The sequence below is a fragment of the Cryptomeria japonica genome, chromosome 9, assembly GCF_030272615.1.
Source record: "Cryptomeria japonica chromosome 9, Sugi_1.0, whole genome shotgun sequence".
Lineage (NCBI taxonomy): Eukaryota > Viridiplantae > Streptophyta > Pinopsida > Cupressales > Cupressaceae > Cryptomeria > Cryptomeria japonica.
Window position 1 is genome coordinate 529,335,464 of NC_081413.1, and position 21,932 is coordinate 529,357,395.

The window sequence follows — 21,932 nt, forward strand, 5'->3', positions numbered from 1 at the left end:
TCCAAACTTTTTTTCTAGAGAAAATAACCTGAATTCGACACTCCAAAGTCCAAACATCAATTTTATTCAACAATTATGCAGTCAACAATCTAGCTAGAAACTATTTTGTCTAATTCTCCCCACGACAATATTATGGTTGGCACAATCTTGAGCACAACACTCAAGAAAATGGTATTGATAACCATAACAAAAAGAAATCTGTTATAAAATGTAAATTTTTTTTAAGACATCCCTTGAGAAATAAATAAATCAACATTAATACGCATAGCCCCAGACATGATAACCTTCTTCAAGCACTATAACATGGCTCTAAATATTCAATAAAATTAAGAATGTCAAAGAAGCGATTCCCAAAGATTTCTAATAGCATTCTTTAATCAACCTTATTTTCTGAACGTACCAATTCCTGTTCCAGTTTCTGCTTTTGCTGCAAAGCGGCAGATTTCTCTTCTGTAAATTTTGAGATTTTAGCCTGAGACTGCAAAAGCACCAAAGCATTCTGTATTCTTCAAGTATCCAAAAAGCAATTTATACTTGTACAAAATTGTGATGTCTGCTACAAGACTAGTCAACGAAATAAATTACTGCTAATATTCCATGAGACACCAAGATGTTTAAAATGCAAGTGTGTAATAGCTAACTTCTCACAAAATTTGTAAATGACGGATAGCTTTGTTTCTATGGACTCAAACAGCCAATAAAATAAAAAAGCATGAAATTGTTGAGATCATCCTCTACAGTTTCAACCATGTTCTGAGAAACTTGTGTCAACTATTTTTTAATGGATCGATAATCACACCACAAGGATTCACCTGTCATAAAATATAATAAGATTTAATAAGCACCACAACGTGAAGCATAATTATGCATACAAGTAAAAACATTGATGGTTAAACTCAAGTGTTAAGACAAAGAATAATGTTATTTGAATTTGCATGTAATGCTGTTGTACAAACTCAGAAGTCTTAGTAATTTATTTAGTCCATTTGATATGAACTTATGGGTTGCAAAGGAGTTAAAATTCCCAGTTCACACCCTTGATCACTTATTACTGATGATTTTGACCATAGAGTCGAATGCATAGACAATGCTGTTGCCAACCCTGACAATTAGTATAAAAATAGGCCAGCCCCACAACCCAAAAAGAAAAATTCAAACTGCCAGACACTATGTTCGCAAGTGCATAACATTTTGTAGGAATAATATAAATAAAACCATCTTATTGCTCAGAAAAGTTGTGTTCTTTTTAAAATAAATACGATAAGATCTACAAATGAGGCACAATCCACCAAAATTGATGACAGAATATATTTTTCATTGGAAGCTTGTTGTGAATATGTAACTTTTTAAGGAGGCACAAAAATCCGATTTGATTTTTGGATGGAGGCACAAATGAGCATGGCATGGTAAAAAGGCACAAAACTTTGCCACAAAATTTTTTTGAACATGATTTTAAAATGTCCACAACAAAAAAATCTTGGAGGAGACACGAGTTCCCCCATACCAAAACATCCAATTCAATTTCAACATTTAATTTTAAAGATAAATACTTTTTATATAAAAAACTAGCAAATCTCTTCAAACTCCATTAACAAAAGCTCAATTTTTTGCTTCAAAAAACAAAAAGTGCCCTTTCGCTTCAAACATGAACAACTCATTCACAAAATAAAATTTGTATTCCAAGAAAATTTGGAAATGTTGTCATCACAAGGGCACATAATGGACATTTTAAAAAAATTTCTAAAAGCAATTTAATTAATCGATGTGCTCCAAATTAAATCTACTAGGGAAGTCTTATGCTTCCTTAAGGGTGAGCACGACATAATGGAATCAAGAAATGAGAGAGAGAGAGAGAGAGAGAGAGAGAGAGAGAGAGAGAGAGAGAGAGAGAGAGAGAGAGTCACAAACAAATTCTAATTTCTTCAATTTCACGAAAGTTGGAGGAAAACACACACAAGATCCAAGAACGTTTTGATGATCCAAATCCCATGTCAATCCCAAGCTCTCACAATCCAAGGTGAGTAAAATCCACCAATTAAAAATTTTAATGAGAAGGGTTTTGAGAACTATTTTTCTTCCCAAAACAAGAATGAATGAAAAATGACCTAGTTCTTTTTCTTTTATCCCCTTTTTGGTTTATTTTAAATTTTTTTAATTTTCATTTTTTTCCTATTTTCCTTTATTCATATTTTTCCCACTCTTTTCCAAAATGCAATTGAGAAAAATAAAACATTTAACATTACTTCATTGCAATATATAAGCAAAATGATTAGTTTAATTATATATATCCTATCCAAATGAAATATTCCAGACATAAATAACTTATCCCTGTTTTCCCTTTTTTCAAATCATAGAAATATTTCACTAGATACTATGAATCATTTAATGCATCAAAACCCATTTATGATCAGCAAAGAAATTAGATCATTAAATTAAATCATGCAATTACAAGTCACTCACAATATAGACAACTCTAGAATTGCCTACAATTCAAATCTAGATTAACACTGGGTCATACATGACATATCTTGTACTTGATTTGAGTATGATCAAGAAATAACAATGAAAGAAGCCCAATGTGACATCTTCGAAATGACCACAGTTGGGGAATAATATAATGTCCCCTTTTGGGATAGCCCTAAATTTTGTCCTCGAATCATAAGTTCAATAAAAACAAGAAATGTAATATAGTTAGGGACATAACTTCACCCAAAAAATGTTTAGGCTAGATAGATCCTGGTTGAGATCCTAAAATCATGTTAGACAACTATAGAAAATATATTCATAAAATCAATTATTTATACTATGGTTAAAGATCAAATAACATATGGCACATGTATATTCATAATCATCTTAATTTAAATAAATCATACAATATCTATAATTCATTATTGGATTTCAACCATAACAAGGCTGGGATATGGAGACATGATAGGGTGCTTGAAGCAATCCTCACACAAAGCCTGAGAGCGGATATACCATCACCCTTGGCCCCATGTGGCAAGCCGCTAGCCATCCAACATGAGGTAGCATGCTTAGTGGGGAAGTTTGTCTCTCCCTCCCTACTCATGCCACTTGATTTGCCCTCCTATGATTGAGATTCCTTTAAATTCATTCCAACAATCAACCATGGTGGAGGTTCAAGGGGAAACTGCAATAGGGTGCCTAGAGTATCCCTCTCATCTAAGCCCAAGGGAGGGATATACCTTGCCCCCCTTGGCCCCATGTGGCAGGCCACAAGCCATCCAACATGAGGTGGTGTACTTAGAAGAGGATCTCATATCATCTCCCTCCTTGTATTCCCTTCCTTACCTCCACATGATTGCTTGCAGCAGTTTGATGAATAAATTAGGAAATCTAATTATGTATGAGAGAGTAAAATATATTATCATATTGCATACATCCATATAAGAGAGATTATAAAATATACTATCATGTTATCCACACATTATTGCCTTTATCATTATGTGAGGAATTATCTATAAAACATCTCCATGTTGCATACTGCAGATGAATAAGATCGTTATTGTCTGCAATATATAGTAATCTCTGATCTAATAGATTTATATGCTTGATCGCTGATGTCTTATAAACTGATCTGCTTTTTTATGAGTACTGATGTTGCTTGATGCCTTCCTCCATAGTGGTCTTCAACCTTTTATATCTTCGTGTCTCTTTGAAGAGAGACAACTTTTGGAAGTTGCTGTCCTTAAAGAATGGTCACAACCTTTCTTAAAAATGCCTCTTCAAGTCTTATCCTTAATAATAATGCTTCAAATACTGCCTTTTTAATACTTCTTAATCACTTCTTTAGGAGTTTTGAATATTTTAACCGCTGGGATTAATTAACTGTTGCTTAGCACATGACATGAGCGTTGTTTCGTCTGTATACTAATCATCACTGTTTGTTAATAGAATCGCTGCTGAATGTATTACTATCCTTTAACATTGATCGCTGCCTTGTTATCTTTCTTATGAAGATAATTAATTCACATAGAAAATCATGAAGTCTTATAAATAAGACGATATTCTTGAGCATTGATATCCTTTTCATGGTGGGGTCATGACAAATAACTCAGACCTGTTAATCAAGTGAAGAAATAGCCTTGTACCTATACCCACTCAACACACTTGATAAGTGTACCTACTCAATATATAATAGCCAAAACATAGCATAATCACCCAATGGGGTACAGCATCATATAACATGTAAATCAGTGCATCTAATTGTCACACAATTATTATAACATTTATCAACAACATGAATAATAATATGCATAGCCATGAACTAAAGAATTATGATAAACTAGAAATATAAAACATAACACATGCATCTCAAGGATACAACTATAGTGAAATACATCAAGTCCAATATGTTGAGGAACATCATCTAAAAACATGCAGGTTGTCTAAACAGATCAAACAGAGCAAGAATAGAAGTCGCAACCTAGATTAACAATGAAAACAGTAAAGTTGTGGTAGCCTCATTCTTAAAATCGCCAAATTTAACTTTTTTGTATCTGAATTCTTGTGTCGAGAAGTTCCTAGTAAAAAATTTCCCAATTATCTTCAAGCATTAAGTCTCTTGCCTTTCTGCAGAAAAATCTCTATTGTTTCAGCCAAAACCCTCAAAAACAATGATATAGCTGGATTGGATTTGCTAAAACAATTAAATCTCAACAATCCATGAGATATGTTGCGAAATCATTTTATTGGGGGGATCTTGACAGTATTTCCCTAATGTGACAAGTTTTTAGATCAAGATGCCTTTCAATTTGTGAGATATTAAAAGTTCATTTTTTCGACATGCAGTTAGCGGAAACAATTAAATTGAGAATTCCATAAAAGTTGGAGCTAAATGGTTTGGCTGGGGGCTTTGTAATGTTATTTTACAAAATGTGGCAAGATTGCGAGAAAACATTGATCCAAGTAAAATTTATGTATAGATCTTCATTCATCATGCTTACAGATTTGTTGGGCATTATCAAAACAAGTTCATAAGTTCAATAATTTGTCAAATCTTGATATTTCCTCATGTGACACCTCTCTGGTTCAGAAAATAAAATTTCAAAATTTGTGGCAATGGTTGGATTTTAAAATCTTTTAAGGTTCCTAGTTCCTACAACCCTTAGCATTCATGCCATTATCCTTTATTGTCATTTTAAAATCCAAGAAATTCTATTTAAAATCTTCTAAACTTGTTTTAGTTCCTAATGAGTTAGGAACCCCTGATCGTTCCTAATAGGTGCCTAATCCTTGACGATTTCTAATGACCTTAGAATCCCCAACCCCACTCATGTATTCACATTTTTATTGCTTCGTTTGCAATTGCATAGGAACCAAGAACTTTTTGGAGGTTCCCTTTGTATCGAGAACCTCCCCAACCCCCGACATCCCTTTTCAAAGACATTTCATTTCCCTCCTCATCTCAAAATGGTCTAATTGAATGTAGGAAGCTCTAGTGATCATGCATGCAAAATATAGAAGCGCAGAATAGGCACGTGAACTGTTTGACAAAAAGCCTTGAAGAAATATGGTCTCATGGAGCACAAAGTTGCACACCACAGATTAAATGGATTTGATGGAAAAAAAAATTCCTCTACACTTGAACTGAAGTGGGAGCTCTAATTTAATGTAACGCCGAACTCCACAATTGTTCACTGCACCTTTCTTGTTGCACTTGGGTAGAAGATAGAGTTTTTGAACAATAGGTTGTGGACCTTCATCAAAGCATAATCAAAGGAGGATTTTTGATAAATGTTGAGTTGTTGATGCCCTAGTAAATGTGTATGCCCATGAAGACAACATGTGGACAAAAGAGTGTGAACTGTTTGACATAATGCCTCAAATAATTACAGTCTCATGTATGCCAGTATTGCAAAATATGGTCAAAATGGATTTGTTGAAAAGGCTTTTTAAAACTCCCAAGCACATGCATTCAACAAGTGTAATGCCAAAAGCCATAGTAGCTCTGGAATAGCATGTGGACATCCATCAAAACATAAAGTAAAAAGGATTACTTTTAAAAAATATTGTTAAAAATGCAATTATGTTTGGTGTTTTATGAGGGTCTTGAAGAGCACACAGAAAATAGTGAGAGGGCGGGGGGGGGGGGGGTTGGAGGGCGGGTGAATCAGTATTTTAAACTTTTAAAAACATAAAATCTCATAAAACATGGAGAGAGAAAATATCGAGACACAAACTCCACATTTCTCATGGAAAACCCTCTTAGGTAAAAAAACCACGACTCACCAAAAGTTTTATTAACAAAATGGGCACCAACCCAAATTACATAAGTGGGCACCAACTCACAGAGAGCACCAACTCTCCTTGAAGCACCAACTATGGTCAGCTAAGGCACCAACCTCAATTTGAGCATCAACTCAAAATTACTCTTCTTTACAAATCTGCCAATGAATTTTGAAATGATATTTTCATATACCTTCTGCTACCAATCTGATAGTATTCAAAATGCATACAATTTCCAGCGACTCAACTTGATTGATCACATGAGGCTTTTAAACTTCACTCAATGTTTTTCCATTTCAATTTTAACTGCTACTTGCCCAAACTTTTATATCTGACTCATTTGTTGCATACACACGATTTCAGTTCTGATTTAGGCAATCAAAATGCTTCAGTTCCCCCACAAAATGCTCTAAATAAACTCATATATGTTCAATTCAAATTCAAATCACACTTTGGACTCTCGAATTTACTTCTAGTTCTACAATAATGCTACCAATACCGGTCTCCGGTCTCGCATTACCTCCAAATATTCATTCAACACTTTCTGACTTATTATTTTCTCCATGCACGCTATCCATATGCTTCGTGTGTTAAAATCTAACCAACGACTGACGTTTCACAAATAGGTGGAAAACATATATTTTGTGCCCAGAATAAACTCGAGTGGGTGAATTTCCAATTCGATTTATTGATACGTTTTTTTTTATTCATTTCATCCATGACCTTACATCACGTAGCAAGAAAAGGCTCGATACCATGCCTACTTATTGTCTTAACACCGAACCAAAATTGCCCAGCGTATAGTAATAATAAGAGACCAAAAATATACATGATTTCGGGTGTTTTCTAAGAATACTATAGTCGTCGGACTTAATACTTCAGTCTTCCACAATGCAAAAGCTTAAAATAGAACCCATAACACATGCTCACAAGACTTGACAAAGTGTTGACTGACAACCTTGTTGGCATAGCTTAAAAAGATATTCAAAATCCTTAACAAACGTTTTATGATGCATCCTATGAATAGCATTCAACACATAGAAAACATTAATCCACCAATATTCCACGTATTGTCAATTCTGAAACCATAAGAAAAATATTAAACTCGGGCCACTGTGTAGTTGAAAATTCAAGCTATGATGTGTCAAATAGTAGACAAGATGGTAGGTGAAGTGGACAAGCAGCCAACTCAAGCTGAAACCCAAGAAGCTCAAACACACAACCAAGTAGATCAACCGGATAGCCAAGCAACTCAACCAAGTAAGCAAGTAGCTCAACCCAGCTAGCAAGTAGCTCAAGCAGCTCAACTAGACAACTAGGTAGCTCAACCATACAACCAAGCAGCTCAACCAAGTAGCCAAAATTACTCAACCAAAATCCGATGAATAATCAGCAGCTTAACTAGTATTTCATTCCAATTCCCTTTTCAGAAGCCTTGACAATTATCCTTTGACATCAATGACAGAATCTGAAACAAACTCTCCCTTTGTCATTGATGGCAACTCCATTTGCAACCAACCTAAAATCAAAACTGCTTTGAAACAATGTTGCTCCCCCTGAAATACTACTCCCCCTTTGACATCAATGATTGAAACCAACCTGCATAACTAAAATGGGGCTGAAAGAATATGACCATGAAAACTCCCCTTGAGCCCAAACAACAATTCAATGATGGACTGGAATCACTCCCAACTTCTCCCTTTTGATATCATCAAGAATGTATACATTGTTAGCAGCCCTACTTGCATTAGCAATATAATTAGCATTTTTACTAATTTCACAACAATCTGAATTGAAAACCAAACTGTGTCCTTGATCACACAATTGACTCACACTCAATAAATTATGTTTAAGACCTTCTACATATAAAACATTCTCAACTTTGGTTTCACCATCATTCAAAACAAGTGTATCTTTACCTGCAACTTTGGTTGATGAATTATCACCAAATCTCACCTTGCCTCCATTTGTACTTTTGAGAGTCAGAGACTCACTCTTATCTCCAGTCATATGCCTAGAACAACCACTGTCAACATACCATATGTCCTTTTCATTCTCTATAAGAAAGGTTGATTGCACAATCAAGGATTCTTCTAAAACTTCTTTCTCCTTTTCCTCCAAACCTTAGTAACCTCCTTTACTTTGTCCTCTTTCTCAACCTTTTTGTTCTCCTTAGAGGAATCCCATACCACTTTTACAAACTTTTGTAGTGTGACCAAAGTTATTACATTTATAACATATAACATTGTAGTTCCTTGGAGGAGCAAAAGAGTTCTTATTCATGAATCTGAAGTTATTTCCTACAAACATTCTATAGTTGATCGCCTTGTGTCCAAAATAATTGCAAGAAAAACAATAACCATAAAAGTAAGAATTGTTAAACCTGGTCATATGTGCTTGCCTTGAGATGGAGCCCTTTTGAAAGAATGATTTCTGATTTTTAATGGTGAATTCTTTGTGCTATCAACATTGGTCTTCTGCTGTTCTTTTTTTGTAGACTTAGAGCTTTGACCTTCTTCAAGATCAGCTCCACCTTTATCAATAGATGATTTTTGTGAGCCAATGATCTCATCCAAAGACATGATTTTTTTCTGATTTATCTTCTCATGATTCAGCTATGTCGAAGATTTATCTTTCTTAGTGAAATAATTTCAGCTTCAAGTCTTTCACAGTTTTCTTCCTTGAGATTAAGCTATGTTTTAATTTCTTCTTCTATTTTCTTTGCTTCTTCAACCTGAGCCTTCAAGTCATTTATCAATTTTTCTGCTCCTTCAAGAGCTCGAGATGTCTTGGTTTTTGTCTCATTCTCCTCTTGTAGCAACAACTTCAATTTCTGATTTTTCTTTCTAAGTCTCTTGATTTCACTAAGAGCACTTATTAGCTCTTCTTCAAAATCCACTTCTCCTTCTTCTTCATCAACAAGATCTTCATCTTTTTTATTTTCAACGTGTACATCTTCTATGGCCATGAACAATATTTCTTCATTTGAAGACTTTTCATCACTAACACTAGACAAACAACTTTCTTCTTTTGAATAGACTCTTTTTGAAATTCTGAGACTTCTTCTCTTTTCCCTTATACTTCTTGTTGAACTTAGGCTTCTTCTCATAGTTGCTATACTCACTCTTTTCATATGGACACTTAGCTGCAAAATGTACTACCTTGCCACAGTTAAAACACTTGAAAGGCAACTTGCCTTTGTATTTACTAGACCCTTTCTTCAGCTTTCTCATAAAATGTGCTTCATCAGAATCAGATTCTTCATTAGAACTTTCATTAGATACATACTCTTTGTCTATTCCTTTCTTCGAAGCTTTGAAGGCTGCCTCCCTTTTGTATGAAGAATCAGAGTCTGTTCTCATTTCATATGCTGTTAGAATGCCATGAAGCTTATCAACAGTCAAATTATCAAGTTCTGTCATCTCTTCAATCACTGAAACCTTTGTATCAAAGCGCATAGGAAGAGACCTTAAAATTTTCTGAACAATTGTAGACTCCTCAACCTTTTCTCTTCAATGCTTAATAGAGTTAACAACTTCATCTATTCACATAAAATAAGCAGCAACATTTCCTCTTCATGCATCCTGAGAATTTCAAAAATTCTTTTGTGAGTCTAAAGTTTAGCTTTCTTAACCTTGTCATCTCCTTCATAAGTTTTGATGTTTCTCCCAAATGTCATGAGTTGTATCACAATGCATGACTTTCACAAATTCTATCTCTGTCAGACCACATAATATTGCATTCATGGCTTTTGCATTATATTCAAACTCCTTCCCATCAATATCCATTGGAGGATTTGGAGGGATTGTATATCCAGACACTACACTATTCCAAACATCAAAACCAAAGGACATTAGATAAGCTCGCATTCGAACACACCATAATGCATAATTGAAGCCATTGAATCGAAGTGCTCTATTTGTAGCAAGACCTTCAAGAGCACTCATGTGTGCTATCAAGATCAACCTCCAAGCATTTAAGCTCTATTTCCAAAGGTAACCTGCTTTGATACCAATTGAAGGGCACACAGAAAATAGTGAGAGAGGTGGGGGTGAATTAGTAATTTAAACCTTAAAAAACATGAAACCTCATAAAACATAGAGAGAGAAAACATCAAGACACAAACTCCAGATTTTTCGTGGAAAACCCTTTCAAGTAAAAAACCACGACACACCAAAAGTTTTATTAACAAAATAGGCACCAACCCAAATTACATAAGTGAGCACCAACTCTCCTTGAAGCACCAACTTTGATCAGCTAAGGCACCAACCTCAATTTGAGCATCAACTCAGAAATACTCTTCTTTACAAATCTGCTAATGAATTTTGAAATGATATTTTCATATACCTTCTGCTGCAAATCTGATAATATTCAAAATGCATACAATTTCCAGTGACTCAACCTGATTGATCACATGAGGCTTTAAAACTTCACTCAATGTTTTTCCATTTCAATTTTTAACTGCTACTTGGCCAAACTTTTATATCTAACTCATCTGTTGCATACACACAAATTCAGTTCCGATTCAGGCAATCAAAATACTCCAGTTCCCCCACAGCATGCTCTAAATAAACTCATGTATGTTCAATTCAAATTCGAATCACACTTTGGACTCTCAATGTCAGTTCCACTTCTGCAATAATGCTACCAATACCAGTATCGCATCACCTCCAAATATTCATTCAACATTTTCTCACTTATTATTTGCTCCACGCACGTTATCCATATGCTTCGTGTGTTAAAATCTAATCAATGGTCGACGTTCCACAAATAGATGGAAAACATGTATTTTGTGCTCGGAATAAACTCAAGTGGGTGAATTTCCAATTCAAATCATCTCAAAAAATTTATCAATACGGTCTTTTTATTCATTTCATCCACAACCTCACATCACATAGCAAGAAAAGGCTCACATGATCTGCACAAACAGATTGTCATTAAGCTTCTGCCAACCAAAAGTGTCCACGATACCATGCCTGCTTATTGTCTAAACGCTGAACCAAAATTGCCCAGTGCATAAGAATAATAAAACACCAAAAATATACCCGATTCGGGTGTTTTCTAAGATTACCATAGCCATCAGACTTAATACTCCAGCATTTCACAATGCAAAAGCTTAAAATATAACCTATAACGTATGCTCACAAGACTCCACAAAATGCTAACTGACAACCTTGCCGTCATAGCTTAAAAAGATATTTGACATCCTTAACAAACATTTTATGATGCATCCTATGAATAGCATTCAACACATAGTTAACATTAATCCACTAATATTCCACATATTGTCAATTCTGAAACAATAAGGAACATATTAAATTCAGGCCACTGTGTAGTTGAAAATTCAAACAGTGATCTGTCAAATAGAAGTAGAAAGCTGGCAGGTGAAGTGGACAAGCAGCCAGCTCAAGCTAACGCTCAAGAAGCTCAAACACACAGCTAAGTAGCTCAACAAGACAACTAGGCAGCTCAACCAAGTAAGCAAGTAGCTCAACCAAGCTAGCAAGTAGCTCAAGCAGCTCAACTAGACAACTAGGTAGCTCAACCATACAACCAAGTAGCCAAAATTACTCAACCAAAATCTGTTGAATAATCAGCAGCTTAACTAATATTTCATTCCAATTCTCTTTTCATAAGCCTTGACAATTATCCTTTGACATCAATGACAAAATCTGCATTAGGTCTAAAGCAAGATGTGATACTTCGGGATTGGGCTGAAGTGCTCTTCTTACATCAAGTGATCTTGTTGGTGTTGCTTGCTAGTTGACTTTATATCCAACTGATGTGTGAAGAGTGTTATCCAAATTGATGATTTCCGCCAGCAAAATTACTATGTTCAATTGATGCGTTTAGGAAATTTTTTGCTTCTGAAGGGATTAAAGTTATGTACAAACGCTTAGAACCTGCCTTGGCCAAAAGTGTTCTCGCCAATATTACATGTTTCCTTGCTTATGAGGTTACCAGGTCAAGTTTAGGATGAGAGAGTATTTAACTGGGATTCTTCTTAAGCATTGCATTGATGTGAATACACAAATTCACAGTTATTTGGACATAGGACACAACTTTTGGACGGACTGGAAGAATCATTGTATCTGTAGTGCTGTATTTGGAACTTTACCTCGTGGTTGTGGTGTTTTTTATACTAGAGGGAAATAATTTGGCCCAACTTTTCTCCAAAATGGCTATAAGTATAGTAGGAAAAAGTTTAATACAAACCAATCATTTGTTCTCCTTGTAGCTTTGGTTATGCAATCCGAGTCTACTATCATATACCTTAGCAGGTCTTGTTGCATCTGTTGTTGTGGTTCTAGCAATGGCATGGGTTGGCATGTTTAATAGGGTTGGATTTCACCATCATGGCAGTTTGTGAAATCCGAGTAGATTTCCTATTATTATTGGTTTATTATGCTTTCTACTATTGTAGCCATGTTGTGTTTCCCAACATGTACTCCTCACTAAAAGATTTTCGGCAGTTTTCTTCAATGCTAATTTTGTGTTTTATAGTTTGCACATTTATATATGGGAACATTACAACTTGAGGTATCCAATGTTTTACAATAAGGTTGGAGAGATGTTTTATGAGCAAAGGATAAGTTTAGACAATGCTAGAGCATTAGGAGAGAATGAAGGTAATAGGTGTGATGCTTTGGTAGATCAAAAACATGTCAACAATGTTGAAACTCCTAAGGGAAGCACCTTATTGAATCAAAAAGTTTCAAATGTCTTAGTAAACGAGATGAAGGAGCCTAAAAAATGAGGAAATGAAATTGGGAGATTTGGATGCCAAAGAAGAAATTGATCTCGATGTGGGGCCTTTAGAGAGTGATGCTTCACAATTGATTGATAATGAGTAGGCTATCTATGCATTGGAAAATAATAGTTTAAAGAGAACAAAGGCCTATTATAATACAATTATTTCAAATTGATTACATAGGTCACAAGGTTGTTGCACAAGGTATCATTCTTAGGATCCTTCAAGGTTTTGCAAGTTGCACAGTGTTTGCAATAGAAAAGACAAGTGTTTGTTAAAATATTAAATTATATTGGCCATCCAAGTTTTGTCATGTCTTGCTCATTCACAAACTAGGTTATTGCACAAGTGGGGCTTTGGAATGAGAGAAAAATAGGTAAGTATAAGAAGTATATGTGTTACCCAAGTGTTTATATGAGAAGATGACTGCTCTACGATTGCCCAAGTTGGGTGCCAGACTTACAAATCTTTCTCCAGAACAGATCACATACATTAATGTTCCTATTAAGGGTCCTTACAAACTTGTCCACTACTGATACTGAGCTAATCATAGTTTTCTCATGACTTGTTTGGCGAGAGCTATTTTAATGATAGAAATTGGTGCAGCTGTGACCATTGCCAAGTTCATTGAAATCTTGGAAGATGTGAATGATGTTTTGCAAAGTGTCTCGCATGATGTCATGATAGCCCTTAGCTTGTCAACTTTATATAAGGGCTCATCTTTTTATTATAAAGTCAGTTGTATTAATGTTTTAAAAACATTTCTTTTAATGAGTTGGAGATACACACACACAAAAAGGACCATGTTATATTTTGAATATCTTGTAAAATCTGAAAAGAAGGTAGTTATGAGTTGGTTACGAGTCAGTTATGGGCAGGAAAGCTATAAAAGAAATGATTTTCAATGTAATAAAGAACACATTGTGTAATCATAGGCTAAGGGGTTATATCCTAACAGTTAATTTAAATGAAAAAAGTTAATAGGCAAGATGTATATCCTAACAATTATATCCAAAAATGAAGTAAATAATTAAGCACAGGTTTAAGACAATTAAAGGTTTGTATGTAAGCATTGGACTGTTATTAATTAAGGATATTGGAATAACAAATTCAAAAATAGAGTTTACTATATAGCATCACTAGCCTCAATGAAAGGAAACAAAAAATATCAAGTGGAAAATGGTGGCTTTAAAGTTTGAATTACCTTTGACCCTTACAGTTGGGTTTATATAGGGTCAAAACATCTATTCAGTTCATTTGTAAAACACAGATTTATTTGACCAAGTGCAGTGCCCATAATTTATTGCAACATCCTAGGCCCAGCTAGAGTCCATACATTTTAAGACAATTATTTCACATTATGTGCCATCTGACTAATTCCATATCAACAAAGATTCGATTTTGAGGATATACAAAATCTTCAGTTCTATTCTTTGTTTTCAACATTACATATTTTATTCAATTTTCAGTTTCAGATAGCAGATGTTAATCACTTATAGGAGCAGAATCCAGCGGTGTTTTACCAGACATTAACTTATCAGAAGCATGCGTCCATTATCCTGCAACCAAAATGCTAGCTTCTTGTTAAGAACTTAGTATTCTAGACTGAGTGCTATAGCCACAATGTGCTTAAGTATCCTAGGCTTAGCTCAAATCCATACCTTCTCATGAAAGTCCTTTTCATATAATGTACCATCTCACTTAGTCCATGCCTTCAAAGATTTAATATTGACGATTTCTAAAAACAATCTACTCTTCAGTTCCAAACATCATATGTTTAGCAGCAGATTCCAGAAGTGTTTACCAGATACTATCTGCTCAGAAGCACACATCTCTTCATAAAAAAATTAGATTCCTATTAAGAAGTTGGTATTTTTGATCTTGGAGTATAGTTTACTTACAAGTTACAATTACCAATGACTTTGAACATTGATGTTGATCTCCCACTAAGAAGTCAAGCTATTGAATACTAGAACAGTAAGTGATCCTATAAATACATCCATGAGATGGGAACAATGACATGATCTTGTGTTTTGGGCTAGCTCCATTAACAAAGCACAAGTTATATGCTAGCCCTTATGTTGTTACCCCAAACAAGCCACGGCTCAAAAGTTTACAGGTTTTTCTCAGGAACAACATTCTGTATGTAGTGAGCATCTTTTCTATCCAAGCTTTTCAAAATAAAAGAATTTCTAGAGCTCAACTGCATAATGTGTTGGCCCCAGGTTCACAATTCGTATCCAGGGACTTTGGGGCTTTAGTAGTTCCTTCTTCCTTACAAGCTTTATCTGGAATTTTGGTATATTTTGTAGTGGTTTCCATTACATCAATAGTCACATATTGTGTATCTTTATGTAAATGTTTTGTTATGGCTTCTTTTGGTTATGGACCCCTATAGATCCCATGCTATTATATCAAATAAAACAATAGGCATATATACAAATATCATACTATTGTATCTAAAAATAAAGCAACAGGCAGATATGCAAATACGTCAAAGTACAAGTAATAAAGAAAATCCAATATATAAATATAATAACTACATGACATGCTTCTAGGAACATTGCAATGTTTTTATTAATCCTCAACATTTTGAATTTGCTAACAAAACTCAAGAGATACAATGCATTACTGAAAGTGAGAAGGAGACAACATAATAAAAGTAGTATTTCTTCAAGTTTCTAGAACAAAGGGACATGGGGACAAGGCTTAAAGGACGGCAAAAATTTTCCCAAATTTTGGGAATAGTGGGGAATGACTAAAATAACTTTAAAAAAAAATTAAGAGCAACCGAGATTCTAAATAGTATATACAGTGTGCTGATTTCACAATGACACATCTCCCCCTTTTGGGTTTTAACTTTAAGGGATTTTTAGCATTTTTCTTTCAAAAGATACCTTTCTAAAATTCATGAAAAAATTGGACATTCACTCCAATTCCTCAAATCCCTAACACTTTCAAGACATTGGAGACATCACCCAAACCCCTAGGGACCCATAACCATAGAACAGTGATTAAAAGTTAAAGATCCTACTTCTAAGAAGGTTAAACACATTGCATTTGCCAATCAAGTTCCACAAAATTTATAGTTTCTATATCCATGATTTTGCAAGTATTTCTTATGTTTCCTCAAGAGAATCCTGATAAACAATTGAACAACATTAGAACATTGAAACTTCCCAACAAGTCATCCCTTTCCATTTAAACCTCTAAATCTATACACAAAGTGGGCCGAATCCTTGACATATGAACTTGTTTTCCCCATCAAATGTTTCAGTTTCTTGGCTAAAAATGCACCAAGAATGCACAATTGGTATCGCCTGATATTTACCATTAATAGCTATAGAGTGGGCCCAAAACACATCAATAGGTTTGCAAAACACAATGGCCATTAATTCCATAAAACTTTTACCTTAAACCTTGCAAAATCATCCTTTTTATTTTCACTCAAAATAAACTAACACACTGTTGTGCGAATCGCACACCCATCCCCGTCTTGGACAGGGACCCCCCAGTTTGTGCCTTTTGTCTTTGCGGAAGAGGAAGGGGATATGAAGGGTCAAGTGCCGCTAAACCAAATTCGGCCTCTGGGGGCTATTGTGACGAACTCACACATCGCCCCATTAAATGGGACCCCTACTTTTTGCTTTCTGGGGTTTGTTTTTCTAGTTTTTTTTTAAGGTTTTGTCTGTTAGCCTTTGCATGATGAGTACTGTCAGGGGAGTCACTGGGATGGCAGGCTCTGCTTGAGCCAGGGTGAGTCAATAGGGCCCCAGAATTAGGGTTTCTTTGAGAGTCTTCGGCCTGGTTTTGCTCTTGTTGCTCATTGTGTCTTGCTTGGTGAGTGAATATCATCCTTGAAGGTCTGAGTTAGGTCAAGTTGGTGAGTGATGGAGTCTGGAATGTCATCTTGATCTCCAAATGCCCTGAAATTTGGTTAAGTCTGGAATGTCTTGATCCTGAAATTTGACTAAGTCTGGAAAACTGAGGAATCCTCCAAAAACTAGAATTTGCAATATAACTCCTGGAGGTTCGAAACCACTCTCAAACATCCTGAAAGTATATATGGAATATAACTTAAAGTAAATGTCACTTATACTTAAATGTTATATTCCATAAAATGATCCTTCGGCGAGATCTTGACAAACTCGCCCAAGTGCCCAAGCTTGCACTTCTTGAGGAAAAGGTTTAAAATCGCCAAAATGCCCAAAGGGGCGAATTTCGGATTGTCAGGCCAAAATGAGAGAAAAACTAGAAGTTGCAAAAACTGGCTAAAGGTTTGAAAATGCTAAAGGTTGCAAAAAATAGAATAAAGTTTGAAATTCGTAGAAATTGTAGAAAGTGCCTTAAGGTCCGAAGTTTTCTTGAGTTGCGAAACACACGCTAGGGTCCGAAATACCTCTAGTTCGCCGAAAATGCCTTGAAACTCCGAATTTGCAAACATGTTTAATGGTCTGAAATTTCTCCGATTTTCCAAAAGGGGCTAAAGGTCCGAAATTTACCTTGAGTTTGCGAAAAGGTGGCTAAGGTCCGAAGTTTTTAAAAGAATTTGCAAAGCATGTTAAAAGTCCGAAATTCGTAGAAATTGTAGAAAGTGCCTTAAGGTCCGAAGTTTTCTTGAGTTGCGAAACATACGCTAGGGTCCGAAATAGCTCCAGTTCGCCGAAAATGCCTCGAAACTCCGAATTTGCAAACATGTTTAATGGTCCGAAATTTCTCCGATTTTCTAAAAGGGGCTAAAGGTCCGAAATTTACCTTGAGTTTTTGAAAAGGTGGTTAAGGTCCGAAGTTTTTAAAAGAATTTGCAAAGCATGTTAAAAGTCCGAAATTCGTAGAAATTGTAGTAAGTGCCTTGGGGTCCGAAGTTTTCTTTAGAGTTGCAAAAAGTGTTCAATGGTCCAAAAATTACCCTTTGACTTGCAAAACTCCCCAGGCTCCGAAATATCTCCAATCGCAAAAGGCGTTAAAATTCATCCAAAAACTCCAAAATCGCCAGGGACGCGAAAATCGCGAAGGACGTAATAGCTCCGAAGTTCACGTAGGTCGGGCAAATGTGAAGTATAGGTTTTGGACGGGCCTCCATATTCGCCAAAGGGTCTGAAGTTGGAAGATAAAACGCAGTTGAAATTCCAAAGTCAACTACTTCTCCGAAATTCACCAGAAAGGGCATGAGTGTTAGGATTTTAAAATTGGCAGGAGCTCTTCAAACCTCCAGAATCATGCTATAAGAAGTTTTCAAAACGCCATAAACCCATTCAAAATGCCCAAGACTCCAAAGGTAAAATCACGCAGAAGTAAATCGCCCAAACACTATCAAGACCAAGGATCAGATTTCACATTCAAAGAGAAAGGAGAAGCATTTTCAAGATACATCTCAAAAAAAGCTTCTCAAGCTAGACGTCGTAATTAAATTTAATGTTTGCTAAATTAAATTATTTAATTTTTCAAATTGATTTATTAAAATGAAATTGATCGTTCGCAGGTCGCGAGACATCATTGGAGAACCGGGAGAAAAACCTGAAACGCAAATCGAAGAAGGATTGCAATCAAGCCCAGGCGCTGAAGACTGGAAAAGAAAAAGATGTGGGAACGTGCTGCAAGAGCGCGAGAGCAACCAAACATTGGGAACCGTGCCACTGAACAAAGATGAAGTCCACCACCGTGACCAAAGACCAAAGAACACTCTGAATGCTGCAAGTTTATGCCTTCTCGAGGAAAAGCACATAGCTGGATTTAAGTCCAGAAATTCAGTTTTAAAACTGAAACTGCTTTATTGTAAACTGCCTATGGGTCCCGCACAAGATATTTTTGTGGATAACTATTCCCAACCACCAAGAAGATTGGATAGACCTAAATTAAAGCCAAATAGTGGCAGGTAGTTGAGATAGTTGCTGGTTGGATAACTGAGAATTAATTCGGCTTGGGTTAAAGCTGCCAGCTTCTGGAAGGCAGATTAGGACTCTTGGATGCAGTCCATCCTAGCCTTCGATTCAAAATTGTAATATCTATAAAAGGCAGAGGTCTTTCTTTTGTAAAGGGTTAGATGGTTAGATAGTTAGAAATTGTTAGTGAGTTAGATTTTAGAGTTAGAATAGGTTAGATTTTAAGCAGTAGCATAGAGATGCTGCAGAAATTGTTGTAATAGGCAGCTGAAATCAATATATAAACATTGATTTGGTGTTTATTGTCTTGTTTTCATCCTGTTTGCATGGTTTCTCTCAGCATTTTAGATAGATCTTTCTATTTTGGGTGTGCAGGTATTTGATAGATTTAGGCTCATACCATTGAGGATACACTGATTGTGTATCCTTTTGTATGGTTAACCTGAGCCTTTAATTGTGCTTAGTTCAATTGCAGGTGTCCGTCTGAGCTGCGCCAGAATTGGGTGCTAAGTTGTGCGTCTCCAGTCTGAAAATCTTCCAAGTCCCTTTGAAGATTGCACCGTTCCTGCAAGGTTGTGAGCTATTCTGGCCAAGCAGGAATTGGTTATGTTGAATCCGTCTACCCGCATACCCATGTTGTTAGTCTCAAATCTCCTAACCCTTTCTTTTTGCTCTTTATTGCATAATTCGAGAATCACAACAGACTAGTTTGTTGCAAATCGTAAGTCCCCTTGTGTTTCCAGCAAAAACACATCAAACCACTGAGTAGTCCCGCAGTCAAGACGTGACAAAAGAAACCTTGAGGTTGTCCCCTTTGATCAAATATAAAAAATAGCATTAGGGACTTCCTTATCTCAAGAGAGGATAGGATACTCAGCTGGTTATTCTATTCTGTGTTAGCCATATGGAGTTTGCAGCAATGCGATTTTAGACACGTCAACACACACCCAGTAAACTACACATAGGCAAGTCTAGCATTTGAAAGTAGATTATTTCCACTTATGATGCAATGACATTTGTACACTCCCCTCCTTAAACATCAATAATTTTTGAAATTTGGTCACTATAAGTATATGTATTACTATTCATAACTAGCATGTCCAAGGGATTCACTCATCAATGGCTATTCATCAGTTGACTTCAGTATTTGATATTTATTTTTAAAATTTGAAAATTGTCCCTAACAAATCAGATCTTTCAAAACTTTGTTGGTCCATCTGTAGCTAATGTGCAATTGTCATTGTAAACAATTGTTGGACACTAACTAGTTGTTTCTTCTTGCAGACAGGCCTTTTATTATAAACATACATACATACACAACACACACACACACACACACACACACACACATACATGAATACATGCATACATACATACATATGTATATGTGCGTATGTGTGTGTATGTATAATTAAAGTTTATGATTAAATCTATATTCAAGTGTAGTTCATAAAATCTATTAACCACTAACTAGTAGAATATATACTAATATATTGTGAACATTATCATGTCTTCTACATGCTTTCTATTTTGCATTATTACTAGTCATATCAACTTTTCAAAAATGAGTCAAAATTTTAAATAGACTAGCAGTCCAAGTTAAGCACCAATACCATCCAAACAATATAAAGTCAAACCAATAAGAATTTAGTTGTATTAAAGAGAGAGCTCACCTCAAATAGCTTTTCTTTCAACTCATTGAGATCTTTAGACACCTATTCATGTCAAACAGAGAAATCAATGTCCAAAACATTTTCTCAATAACCAAAATGTCAATTCAATGCATCCTTTTCAGAATTCATAGAAAGGAATAAGATGTAAACAACAAGCAATAAAAACCTCAATAGAATACTCCAAGAACGACATCTAGAATTGAGACCATGCTAATAAGTTATAACAATGTATGGCCTACAAGCAGGACATTTGTTTACACTTACAGGCGTAAATGAGGAGACATCAGAGCTCATATAGCCTGTGACTTCCTTTTGTGCTGGTCCCTCTTCTGATGATTCAAGGATAGTGGAAGGGAATTGAGGTGGTGCTACATACAGCACTCTCAATTTATTCTCCTCAATAACCCTGCAGGGCTCTTTGTTGAACTGGAAAACATAGGTTATTGCTTCAATTTCTTTTTGACATAGGAGAACCTTCTATCAATAAGCATCCAGTTTTCAGAAATCAAATCATAATAAGCACTCACCATATCAGAAGTGATATCCTTAACAGTTGCCCCAGAAGGTGCTATGACACTCTGCACAAGGAATCTGTCTTTGCATTGCATACCAGGTGGTGCTTCCTTCGGAGCTTGCATGGTTACTACACAGCAAGCCAACCCCAATGTAAGAATATAAGTAAAAGTATGATCAAGTTCCTACCAAACAAGTTCAGAAAGCTCTATATTGCATCATATTCAAGCAAGAGACAAACACTCCGTGAGCCATTGTAAATATTGGGTCTCAAACCTGTCACATTGCATGTGGCCTTAGGTAGCACAACACCTCTATTAGGTCGTACAGCATACTTCTTTGTAGATGTCGTTTTAACCTGTCAAAACCAGAAGAACTTTTATATCATGCCTTTAACAACTAATCTTACCCTTCTAGCAGAAAATCTACAATTTGTCTGTCAAAGAACAACTCTAGGTGACAAGCACAATAGGAGAATTAAGTAACTTTAACCTCATTAATGGTCACATTTCATGTTAATATCACATCCACCTTGTGCACTGAGACCAATGTTATGAGTAGAATTGAACTGGCCTCAAAAGAATTAAAATTAGAAAAACGAAATATGTTTGCTTCATTTGGTCACTTGACCACACCAAATCATCAGAATGCCTATTGGTCGCCAAGCAAGAAATTACTGGGAACATAAAAATAAGTACAAGTACCTTAAACACCAGATAATTGTCTGTATTGTTGATCAATTGAAAGGAGCACAAACTCTGCTGCTTCAATTTAACTTGCCAACCATTTCATACAGGAGACACAGATGTCAATAATAAATAAAGGCATTTCATACAGGATAATATGCAAGTTTATTTGATTTCA

At 35.6% G+C, this 21,932-nt stretch overlaps 1 protein-coding gene across 4 annotated transcripts in view; it reads right to left on the bottom strand.

The window, feature by feature from the left end:
* The window catches only part of LOC131077057 (vesicle-associated protein 1-2), a 47,695-nt gene that overhangs the window by 20,015 nt on the left and 5,748 nt on the right, over positions 1-21,932 (bottom strand). For 2 of the 4 annotated variants that reach the window (XM_058014446.2, XM_058014448.1), the window contains 6 exons: positions 21,773-21,843; positions 21,345-21,426; positions 21,083-21,198; positions 20,820-20,981; positions 20,556-20,597; positions 383-478 (listed from right to left, as the gene is read on the bottom strand). In XM_058014446.2, the coding sequence (XP_057870429.1) occupies positions 383-478; positions 20,556-20,597; positions 20,820-20,981; positions 21,083-21,198; positions 21,345-21,426; positions 21,773-21,843 (569 nt within the window). Of the gene's footprint in view, positions 1-382; positions 479-534; positions 813-20,555; positions 20,598-20,819; positions 20,982-21,082; positions 21,199-21,344; positions 21,427-21,772; positions 21,844-21,932 lie in introns of those variants that run through there. The other 2 variants (XM_058014449.2, XM_058014450.2) reach the window with 2 other exon arrangements.